The sequence below is a fragment of the Volvox carteri genome (genome assembly GCF_000143455.1).
Source record: "Volvox carteri f. nagariensis unplaced genomic scaffold VOLCAscaffold_92, whole genome shotgun sequence".
Lineage (NCBI taxonomy): Eukaryota > Viridiplantae > Chlorophyta > Chlorophyceae > Chlamydomonadales > Volvocaceae > Volvox > Volvox carteri.
The window spans coordinates 329,808-341,644 of NW_003307635.1; the positions used below are offsets into that span (position 1 = coordinate 329,808).

General features: G+C 57.5%; 2 protein-coding genes across 2 annotated transcripts in view; one reads left to right on the top strand and one right to left on the bottom strand.

The window, feature by feature from the left end:
• Positions 1-241: 241 nt before the first annotated feature.
• VOLCADRAFT_99672 (uncharacterized protein) lies at positions 242-9,550 on the top strand (the record flags this gene model as incomplete). The annotated part of the gene is made up of 23 exons (XM_002958344.1): positions 242-457; positions 658-732; positions 966-1,094; positions 1,596-1,657; positions 2,337-2,458; positions 2,747-2,802; positions 2,995-3,096; positions 3,554-3,660; positions 4,013-4,087; positions 4,548-4,624; positions 4,923-4,958; positions 5,413-5,548; positions 5,695-5,917; positions 6,106-6,180; positions 6,417-6,492; positions 6,758-6,881; positions 7,051-7,138; positions 7,263-7,339; positions 7,579-7,598; positions 7,968-7,995; positions 8,272-8,335; positions 8,650-8,859; positions 9,164-9,550. 23 exons carry the CDS (start codon positions 242-244, stop codon positions 9,548-9,550), a joined length of 2,565 nt encoding a protein of 854 aa, XP_002958390.1.
• Positions 9,551-10,758: 1,208 nt separating this feature from the next.
• VOLCADRAFT_99673 (uncharacterized protein) overlaps positions 10,759-11,837 on the bottom strand; it is a gene marked incomplete at both ends in the record, with an annotated part of 1,758 nt that continues 679 nt past the window's right edge. The window contains one exon of the mRNA XM_002958365.1: positions 10,759-11,108. Coding sequence (XP_002958411.1) covers positions 10,759-11,108 — 350 coding nt within the window. The remainder of the gene's footprint in view (positions 11,109-11,837) is intronic.

An 11,837-nucleotide genomic window follows, 5' to 3' on the forward strand; every position in this document is an offset into this window, starting at 1 on the left:
GCTGTGAGAAGGGGCACCGATGAAAGGTCGGCAGGGCTTCGTGGCACCAAGGAGGATCGGTAATGCTACAGATGTCACAGGTGCTGGCGCAGTAAAGCAGCAACAGGGTGAACGAGGCCAAACATTGGCACCGGCAAGAGGAAATGATGCTGCGCCTCAGGGAATCTGCTCTCCAATACCGTCGGACAGCTCTACCTTGGAACACCCATCAAGTGCTACTGAAGCCCAACCGGAAAACCGTATGCCACTTTCAACTGTTCCGAACGGCAGCAGCGGTGCATATGGCAACATCCGCGCAAAGCGACCCCTCCATACGGGGAAGGCCCTGCCCGCGAAAGCGCAGCGGTTAGAGACGCCAACAGCAACTCAGGCACCATGCATCGGAGCTGCTTCGGGGGTTCCTGCAATCACGGAAGTTTTTGCGGTACTGTACACAAAGAAGGAACTGCTCAGCAAGGTACAGCCTCCGTCGACTATCCTTTGGTCGCACATAAGTGACGTGGTCATTTGAAGGCTTGTGCTCTGCTGGCTTAGCTTTAGCTGCACATGCAGTGAACCGCGGGTTTTTCGTGCAGCTTTCAATCGTCCCTGAAGGACCCATTCCGTCGACAATGAGCTACAATATTTCTTACGCCCATCCCCATGTTTGTGCTGTAGAAAAAGGCAAGCAAAAAGTTTGCGGATGGCATCATCACAGTTTTCGGCGACGGCAGCGCCATTCTGTACGACCAGGTGCGACACGCAAGCTCCCAGGGAGTGACAACCTCCTTGCTGGGCGATTTGGGTCATGTTCTTCGCTGTGCAGCGAAGATACGCGCAGTTTTGCCCGACCCAAATCAGGCAATCCGCAGTCCAATACGTGGCAGTAAACGAACCCTTTTCTCCATTACCACCTCACCGAAGAGCATAAGCGGTTGCTCCCCAGGAAACGCCCCCGCTCTCTGCCTGTCTTTTGCTCCTGCCAGGATAGCAAAATAGTCACCAAGGGCCGTTTCAAGCGCTTTGGCAGCCTGGAAAACGGCGACCAGGTGCTCGAGATTGGCAACTGGCATGCGGAGGTAGACAAGGAGCTGACGTCCGAGGATTTCAGGCGGGTCCGCGCCGACAGGACTGCCTCTGCCTGTCAAAGCGATCCATGGATTGTTAAGCAATCAAATTGAGCAAATCGTTTGCCGTCATGGTTGCTTTGCTGCACCTCGTGGCATGGTAAAGCCTCCCCTACATGTAGTGTATGAGATTGCACGGCTATGATTATGCTTGTAGAAAGTGAACGGTGGGAGTAAGGGTAGTGTGCCGCCGTCGGCCCATCACGCCACCCTCTCCGCGGATAACCCCAACCCCTTGACAGGAGCGGCGCCTGCTTCATGACCAACACCTGTAACAGTGCTGCAGCGGCAGTTAGCGCAAAGCCCGGTCCGTCCAACGCCTTGCTCAAACCTGCCGCAACGGCGTTTAAGTCTCATGCTCCCGCATCTGGGGCAAGTGGGAAGTCGTGCACTGGGGCTGGAGCGGGGCCGGCGGCGGCGGCAGCAGTAACGGCCAAGGGGTTGTACGACCCCACCGCCCCCGGCGCCGTGGTCCTCAACCCCACCCAGTGGGATGGCGGCCGGGGTCGGCTGCGTGACGGACGGCCTGTGGTGCCAGTGGTCATCGATCCGTAAGTGAACCTGAAACCTGCTATGTATTTCAGACACGCCTAGCTCAAGCATACAGGCCTATCCTTGCTGTATGCTTCCATCACGCCCAGCTTAAGTAGAGCGTGGACAGGCGCCCGTACGGCTGTGGTCTGCTTTGGCATTTGCTTGATTTGGGTCGGCGGCGCTTTCCACATGCAGGTGATTATGCGGCTATCCATATGCATGCGGCTTAAAGCTGGAGCGTCAAAAATCGACAGCACAGCGGTTTTGAATCGCTTAAAACAGATACCTTCACTCTTTACAATATTGTTCAGCGTGACTACACCAAGCGATACAATAAAGGGAAGGGCTGCACTGTGTTGAGTTGCGCTGTGTAGTCGTTTGAAGTAGTCATGTGAACGGGGATGCCTGCATGTACCGCGATAATAAGTGCCATCATAGCAGGACCCTTTCGAGAGGGGCAACCAGGCCGGCTCTCCCTCCTAACAACCTACCGCCAGCAGCCGCAGGGGATCGCCTACGCTGTAGCGGTGTGACGCGGCGTTCATCCTGTATGTAAAGCCCCATGAGGCTTCAAGTTGAGCATCCCTCCGTTCCCTGCCATGTAACGCGCCGGCCCTCCTGCGATGTGATGTGCCCCCTCTGCACGCCATGCTGATAACCTGGTGGCCACGTCGGCGGCCGCCCGCTGCCTCGCAGCTACCTTGGCCGCCACCTGCGGCCCCATCAGCAGGAGGGCGTGCGGTTCATGTACGAGGCGGTCATGGGCCTGACCAGTCCCGACAGGACGGGCTGCATCTTGGCGGACGAGATGGGCCTGGGTAAGCAATGTCCCGAACCTGGCCTTGCCGTGGTACCTTATTGACCACTGCCGATGGGGCATTGTCGCAGCAGGAGTTGGGGAGAATCCCCAGTGATAAGCACGGCAGGGGCACAGCCTTGGTTCGAGGGTTTGATCGCGCCAGGCATGGGCATACCTTTGGTGTGCCTTTGCGGGTTGCATAACGTACGTGCACAGATTGCCTTGCACATAGATTCAAAGCTTAATCCGCCGGAATCAATTGTAATGTGCAACTAGGCTGGTGGCTTCCTCCCCGATCGCTGCGCAGGCAAGACACTTCAAGTGATAACTCTGGCATGGACGCTCCTGCGGCAAGGCCCAGAGGTGGATTCGGGTGATGAGCTTGATGTGGTGGTGCTGTAGCCCTATCCATCCGTACGGTGTGATTGCAAGTTTGGGCGGAAGTACGAGAGGCGTGATTATCTTTTAAAGAACACTAGTAGTCCCTGAAAAGTCCTTGAATAGTCAATGTCTGGCATGACGGATAGCGGCTTGTACGACAAACTGCAAATGCAGGGCAGGCCTTTGGCGGCCAAGGTGCTGGTCGTGGCGCCCGCAACGCTTGTCGACAACTGGGGACGCGAGGTCAAAAAGTGGCTCGGCTCGGAGCGCCTGCAGGTAGGTGACCCGGTTGCCGACACGCGTTGAAAATGCTGCTTTTGGGGACCGCCAGCCGGAGGTAGGGAAAGCCAGGATAAGCCACCCACCTACCTATCCAGCATCCCTACCACCTGTACCCATTCAGTGTCAGCTGTGTACCCCGTCCTTTACAAGCGTCCATCCCGCAGAACTCTTGATTATTATCTATAATGTTTTGCGGTTCGCGGTGTCGCGGACCACTTTGGATGTTAGCTAGCGCCCTAGGCTGTGTAACGACCTCGCTTATCTTGCCAAGCATGTGCCGCCCGCACACCTGTTGCTTGTACATACATGTGTGTGTAAGCATGCATATATACATATATATATATATGTGTGTGTGTGTCTGTGTGGCTTACTAGGTGACTGGTGACACAGCGGCACCTAGGCGTGACGTAGCGACGGAGCTTCTTCCCAATTCCTGTCGCCCTCATGACAGTTGTGCCTCTACCTGCCCTGCCTTTCTTTGCACTGCTACGGCACCGTCACCGGGCAAACCTACCTACAGACGCTGTGCCTGCAGCAGGCCTCGGCCGCCAAGCAGCAGTCAGCCGCCAAGGAGCAGATCCTGGGATTCCGACACGGCTGCCAACAGCGTATGATGATTACCAGGCCAGTTAGGCGATTGGACAAGCAAGCGATGACTTTGGCCTAAGCCTCTGGCATGTCCTCACAAAGCCGTTGCGTGCCTTATAAAGGAAGGAAAGCCGGCAGGGCCGCCGCCCGCGCGTCGTTGTTTTTGATAGGCGCACGGGTAATGAGCTACTTAATTTCTGCGTTACATTAGCGCTTGGACTAATGAGATTTGTATGGGAGTATCGGAAACCCCGCTTACCCTCTTTGAACACGTGCTCCCGTTCCCTGATGCGCATTACGCCGCTGTCGTCACGCCAAACAGCTACGAGACGCTCCGAAAGCATGCCGGCGATTTGAAGGGTGCCTTCGACCTGCTCGTGTGCGACGAGGGCCACAGGTGTGTGTGGGGGGGGACGTGGTACTGCCTCCTCGTCCCGCCCGCAAGTCGCCCTAGGAAGGGGGATGATGCACGGATGCGCTGTGGGATGAGAACTCGATTCCCCCACCGGACAACAATGGTGCTTAGGCTGGCTGTTGTGCTGGGCATGCACTTGCTGGTATCTGCATCCGCGCACTGACGGAAGGCTGATGGAACCCAAGGAAGTGGCCTTAGCGTTCCCCGGCCCTGTTGCACGTGGTGGAGTCATGTACGGGGCGTGCAATGAGGAAGTTGTATCACCAGAATCTGCCATCGCCAGAAAAACTGCGATCCACGCCAGCGCCGGACTCCGTTCCCGCGTTCCGCATCTTCGCCCTCGTCGCCCTCCTGGTCATTACTGTGGGCGCCTGCTGCATGGTCCTCCACGGTCCTCCACGGTGGTTACCCACACCGCCATTCATACGGCCCTCACCCCCAGGCTGAAATCTGTTGGCGGCAACAAGACGATCGATGCGCTGCTCAGCCTGGACTGCCCTCGCCGGATCCTGTTGACTGGTGGGCCGACCGTCGGCTTGGCGGATTTTGTTATCGGTGTAGTCAGCATGGGACCGGCTCCATGCCACTTCGGACCCCATGACTGGGTCCATTACCCCTTCCCTAGCCCCCAACCAGATCGGTATAAAGGTATTCCACACAGCACCCTGTAGCCATTCCTCAAGGGAAATGGAAATGTGTCTTTCATGCCACGTTGCAAGCAAGCGCCTGGTCTGGGAGTCTGGTCTGCTGGCTGTGTAAGATTTCACCGTTTTCCATTGCCACTCGCATGGCCCCGCTCTACTTGCTGTTGTTGTAGGCACACCGGTGCAAAACGACCTGAAGGAGTTTTATGGTGCGTTACGGTACTGCTCCCCTTTAGGCCGAAGGAAGCTGCAATTGTGAAGAGCGTACTACTTTTGGATGGGAGGGTTCCACCTGCCGCCCCCAAAGTATTATATGCACGTCATCGGCACTGACCTGCATGAATCGGCTGAGTTCATCACGGTTCACCAGCAGCCTATAGCACCTTGGACTGGCGCCGCTCTGGACTAATATGCCCCCGCCTGCCTTAATCGACGATTGCCGCCCTTCCCTGCTTCCCGCCTTGCGCACCTCCCCCTCCCTCTCCCCCTCCCTCTCCCCCTCCCTCTCCCCCTCCCTCTCCCCCTCCCTCTCCCCCTCCCTCTCCCCCTCCCTCTCCCCCTCCCTCTCCCCCTCCCTCTCCCCCTCCCTCTCCCCCTCCCTCTCCCCCTCCCTCTCCCCCTCCCTCTCCCCCTCCCTCTCCCCCTCCCTCCCCCCCTCCTCAGCGCTCCTCTCCTTCGTAGTCCCGGACGTGTTGGGAACGCCCGCCGTGTTCAACCGCGTGTACGGCATACCCATCACCCGGTCCCAGGAGGCCACTGCAACGGCCGAGGAGAAGGAGCTGGGTGCGGGAAGGGCCAGGTGCGAACAGGACGGCCAGTTTACTTTGTTGCGCCTTTACACCGCAAGGTCCCGTTGGGCCCGAGGGGGCATTGGCATCCCGTTTCAGCGCCGGTAACAGACACATACGTGTCCTCGCTTTCTCCCTCCTCCATGTCGTCCTGCAGTGAGCTGCAATCAAAGGTGGCAGTCTTCATCCTCCGCCGTACACAGGCGCTGCTGGCAAAGCACCTGCCGCCCCTCACATCGCTCACGCTTTTCTGCAAGCCCAGCGACCAGCAAATCGGCCTGTATAGCGCCGTACTGCGATCCAAGGCTGTAGCATCGCTGCTTTACGGCGGCGGTGGGGGAGAGGACAACACGCTTGCCGTGATCACCGCGCTGCGGAAGGTAATAGCGCTGCGGATTTTGGTTAAGGCGGCGACTCTAGTGTCAGGCTCCGAGGTGTCACGTGAGCCTTTAGAAACTCGTGCTTGCGCTTTCCGAAGCCGCCGCGTCCACGAAGTAACCCCGGCACACTCCTGCCACCTCGCCACGTTGTTCCCCACTGCGTCTTCCATTTATCCTAACCGTTCCAGGTGGCCAATCACCCGGACCTGCTGCTGGACCCCAGCGGAGATGCTGGGGAGGCGACGGCGGAGGGCGCAAACACGGTGGGTGCGAAGCTGCTGCAGCTGTAACCAGGAATGTGCTAGGACAGCACACCGCAAGTGCTCCGGGGGGGGCCCAGGCACGTTCCAGGCATCCCTTGCCGGGTATGGCCTTCATCCTCAAGCTGACGGGGTGTTGAAGAGCTTGCGGCCGGACTACCCGTTGTCTTGTTCTGGGCTGTGTCGGTGACTTACGTGTGTCCCGCCTGGGTATGATGCCGTTGGCCCATGCACCGCAGGGTCGCACGTGCTCCTCCAGTTGCCTTCCAAGCTTCAGCAAGCAGTTCACAGCAACCGGGTCGCATCAAGCCGCTGGTGAGTGGGTGGGTGGGTGAGCTGGTGCTGTGGGCGCTGCTTTGCCTCTCTTGTGCGTTGCGCTCAGGCCCAATGGCCGTCTTGGTCTGTAGATAACAACAGTTTTAAAATAGGTTTGCATTATATGGCGACAGATTTGCGGCATACAGATTTTTTACAAGTTTGTAGACAGCAGTACTTCATTCTTTCTGTTTTGCGAAGCATTGATTTTACCCCTGCCGGCCCTCCTCCTCCTGTTCCTTGTCCATATTTTGTTGCTACGCAGGGAAAATGCAGGTGCTGTCACTGCTGCTATCTGCGATTGCGGCGCGAGGTGAGCGGTGTGTGGTGGTGTCCACCAGCACCGCCACTCTGGACCTGGTGGGCCAGCTGGTGTGCAAGGCGCAAGGGTAAGTGGGGAGGGCGGGGTCTGCAAACGTTCATTAAGCTGTACGCATTAATGGACAGGGACGTCTAGTGCAGCAACTGCCCGGCTTCGTCCCGCCCTAAAGCCTAAAAGGTTTGCTCATGCCTGGCTGGCTTTACTAAATCGCATCCCCCCGCCCCCAACGGTAATAGGCTGACGACCGTTCGCATCGACGGCGGCACGAGTGTCGAGGGCCGCCAGACCGTTGTAGATAACTTCAACAAGCTGGGAATGGGGCAGGTGGGCTTCCTGATTAGCACCATGGTGTATGCACCCTTCCGGGCGGTCCAATTTGCATTAGACCCGGGCAGAGCGTTTTTGGTTATTTTCGTTTCCCTTCCATCGTCATGCTTGTTGGTTGCAGGTATTTCTGTTGTCCACACGGGCCGGAGGCGCCGGGCTCAACCTGGTGGGCGCCTGCCACTTGGTGCTGTACGACAGGTACGACAGCACCATGGGAAAACTCCCCTGGCGGACACCAGGCGTAGTTCGTTCCATGGTGGCAAGCCGGACGTGTGTGCATTAGCGCAGGAGCGCATAGGGTTAGGGCGGCATGTGGGCGGGGGTCTGGTAGGTAACATGCCGAAACGGCGACATATGCCCCACTACGCGAGGGGTTCTTACCTCGGTGTCCGCCCCACCCCTGCGCCTTTCCCTGGCCCTCCTTGTCCTTGCTGCAGTGATTGGAATCCCGCGATGGGTAAGTCTGGGAGGGCAGCAGCAATAGGGGCTGCTGTTCTGTAGCTTTCAGGGTAGGGTGTCGCACAATCCAGTGGCTGGGCGGCATACCGTTGGGGTGCAATGGATTCGCACGTAAACGCGCCATCCTCGTTTTGAAGCCTGTCTTAAGTCGCATGTGCCTCGGTTCTCGCCGATATCGTCCATGCCGTTCGCGGCCGTAAGCACTACCGAACACATCCTTTCCAGACGCTGCCACCGGAGCAAATGTACAGTACAGCGACGGCGGTGATCAGTGAACATGCAGGCGTCACGTGGGGGAACCCCTTGGTCACTCATTCACTTCCCACGGAACTGTGTGATTGCACAACAATGCCCTTTCCCTTCGCAGACCAGCAGGCGATGGCACGCATTTGGCGGTAAGGATTGGGGAAAGCGGTCCGGGGCCAGGGGCATATCTCTCTCCAACCCCTTGAGACAAGGGGTTGGAGTTCGGGCGGGTCAGGTTTGGCAGCCCTTGTCTTGTGTACCGCTAGCGCCCAGGCAAAACATCTGGAGGGTTTGGAGGAGAAGCAAGAAGCGGGTCAAGGCTCGTCGGCAAGCTCTTTCTCGTCCAGAACCGACAGCAGCTTTCCACTATTGATCAGAGCCTTACTCTACGCGACCTTTGACCTCTGACTTCTTGACTTGCGCAGTGACGGTCAGACCAAACCCTGCTTCGTGTATCGCCTCCTCACGACTGGAACCATTGAGGAGAAGGTGAGGCAGCGTGAAGGCGTTGAGTTGCGTATGTGCCAGGGGGAACACTTTTCTATCGCACGACTTACCAGTAGTACCGCTGGCCATCTCCCTGCATATATTATTCCCACAGGCAAAATGAGTTAATTACTGGTGTGCCTTGCATCGACAATGTGCCTTGAATTGAAATCAGTGCGTTGACCAGGGTATCAACAAAACATGTCATTGACAGCCTTTCGTAGCCTTTCCTAAACGCCAAATAGGATCTCAGGAAAGTTTGGTTGTGACCTCGGCTCGCGTGTATCTCCACACCTGACCCGCCTGCCTGTCGTCAGGTGTATCAGCGCCAGCTCATGAAGGCGGACCTGGCCAGCGCCACTGTGACTGGGGGTTCCGGAGCGGCGGGCGGCAGCAAGGGGGGTGGCAAATTTACCCGTGAGGAGCTGCGTCAGCTGTTCAGCCTCAACACCGCCACCGCGTCCGACACGCGGGACCTGCTGCCGCAGGGCAAGGTGGCTGGACTGCGGTGGAAGGAGCCGGAGGAGGTGCGGCAGGCGGGGAGGGGGAAGCGGGGACGGACTTATTTCACAGGACGACGGGCGGCTAAACGGGAATTGGATGGGTGAAATTTGGAGGAATGCGTTTATGGGTCGTTGGGGTACTTGGTGGGACGCAAAGAGCCCTAAGCAATAGGCGATAGTAGTCCATACGAGCGCCTGGTAGACTGCGGGATGACTTTCTTACAGCAGCTGCATCGCCTTTCTAACTGACCTTGGCTGTGAGGGGTTTACCGCTGCGACTCCTTGCCCCTTCCTTGCGTCGTCATGTTCCCAACCTGTGTACTGCAAGGTCATGGAGGATGGCAGTCCGCTTGCGGCCGTGGCGGCCAGCGGGCTGGTGACCTGTTTGAACCAAATGGAGCCGACCGCCGTGTCCGAGATGGCTAGGGACGGGGCAGCAGCCGGGGGCAGCCCGGCCGGGCATCACCCCCTTGAGGAAGGGGACGCGCCGCCGGCGCATGGGGGAATTTCTGTCGGCAATGATAGTGCCGATGGCGATGCGGGAGAGCGCGACGAGTCGGCCGGCGTTGCGGCCGGGGATGATTTGGGCAGCAAGGGTGATGACATTCGGAGCCCTTCCCGGGTCGATGCGGCTGGGGATGGGGTTGTGGAGGGAGCTCGGTCAGGGACACAAAGGGATGATGCGGGCTGCTTGGACGTTTTGGAGGACTGGTAGTGACAGCAGTGAGTGACAACATCAGTTGGAGCGGGATGCATGAACAGGTGTGTGTGTGTGTGTGTGTTTGTGTGTGCAGGCTGCAAGTGAGGGGCTGTGTTGGTGTCGGCGCGATCGGTGGGTGTCGGACTCAGGAAGGGACTGCATGACTGCACTGCACCGCGATGATACGGGGTAGACGGTACAGCGCGTTAGTGCATCCCTGTACTGTATATACGTAGGATGATCTCTATTCATGAACGGCGAGTCTGTCAGGACAGCAGGATGAGTTTGCTTCCTCTGAGCCGTCTCGAGTGACGCGTGTGCGTGCCAGGGAGTGCAGGTACGAGAGCGAGCAGGCATAGCTAACACGAGAGAGTGGCAACACTGGAGTGCCGGTAATCGTGACTGCGAAATCGTGAGCACGAATGAGTTTCCGCTGTTCGTGGGGGAATGTGAGTTGGCTTCCTGTTCGAAGGTGCGTTGCCATTCTATACGTAACATTCCTTGTCGTCAGCGCAAGTAACAGCGGCAGCAGCAGATGCGGCAGCACCTTGACTCATTTTTCAAGCGTCTTACTGTTGACGTTGCTGCCGAAGGACCATCACCTCGGTGTGTGGCACCTCACGTTTCGTAGCAGCTGCCGTCCGCTGCAGCGTTCCACTCATCCTTCTTGCGTTGCCGGGCGTTTGGAAACCCATGTATGACGTCACGATGAAGGCATAGGTCAAGTGGTGGATGCAAGCAGCTGGACACGATACAACAAAGGCAACGAAATCGGGCTAGAGGCATATCCATCGTGTCGTCCGAGGGCCGCTGGCCCTAATCTGGCCCCGACGCGACACGAGAGGAAGCGCATCTTGACCCCATCTGAGGGAAGAATCTTTCACCTGAGCATCACGGCAACATGGCCAAATAAAGATTCAAAACATCCTGCAACTGTAAAAAATATTTGTCCTTCCGCTTAATGAAGATTTGGATGTTGCAAACCCTAAAAGCCGTATCTTAACTGACATTAAACAGCTTCCCCGCCCACCGGCGATGCACCTGCCCGCAAACCTGTAAGTGCATCCTGGTGTCCCATGGGTCGTGCATCCATATGCATCCTACCCTCTACCGCATTTCAATGATAGCCTTTAGCGCGATACGAAGTACCCTAAACGCAGAAGTCTTGCTACGCCCATGCTGCGTAGCAGCACGAAGCATGGGACACATCATTCGCTGTCCTGTTATGCTGACAGCCGCTCTCTTCCCCTCAGAATGTCCACAAACATCTTGAAGTCCGCCATTAGAGACCACAGCGGGTACTGAAATGTCGCCGGCCGGTTGCACTCGCAGAGCATGTGGGACAGCCACGCGGGTCCGTACCCCAGCACCGGCGCCAACAGCAGCAGGCGGGGCTGGCGGGCCACCAGGGCCCATCCGGCGTTCAACAGCACCAGCGACGTGCCGAAGATGTGCAAAACCCGCGTGCCGAGCCGGCGATGCTGTGTTAAGTAGAAGGGGTAGAATTCCTCAAACGTGTTGTAGCGCCGCATTTTTCTAGGCAGGACTGAAGAGCCTGGAGGAGGTGCTAAGCCTGAGGTGGTTCGGGGCCACGGACGGGAGGGCAAGGGTAGGGCGGGGAAGGGCTGCTGCAGGCGCCTTGCTCGTTGAGAGGGCAACGAGGTATCTTGGCTGCATTACATGTTTTAAGACAGCAGAGGATAGCGTTTGAAGTAAAAACGTTATGCATGCTAAGGTGCCGGGTCTGTACAGTATGAAAGCTGTCAAGGGGTTGCAGAGCGCGGGCTGCTCAACGAAACCGGGCACGTTCCGAAACCAAGGGCGGTGCCCAAGGTTCCCACCTTGCGGTCTGCGGAAGCGGCTTACACCCAGGAATCGTAGTCCTGTTACGTTAACTTTGCGATACTGCCAATCAACGAGCCCTACTCGGAAACGTGATCCAAATGGGTTAGGTGGCAGGCAGGAAGCGATTGTGGGACTACGATCAAACCCAGCAGTGAATTGAATCGAGTGGTTGAAGAATTGTAGTGAGAATTCAGTTCTTAAGCAGCCTCTCGCACAAATGTGTCCGGTCGTACTTCGCGAATAAAACATCCGTACATCGTCCAAAAATTCCAGGAGCGAATTTTGCCGCGCAGATGCGCGCGTGCGATTCACAAAATGCGCCTGTACAAGTGTATATAAATTTTCTTGGCGGATGAGGACCACGTGCGCCAGCGCCTTGCGCAAGTGGGCATGTTGGCCATAGCCGCACGCGGCATGCATGCTGGACTATTGCCTGGATGCTTTGCAGTAACTGAAA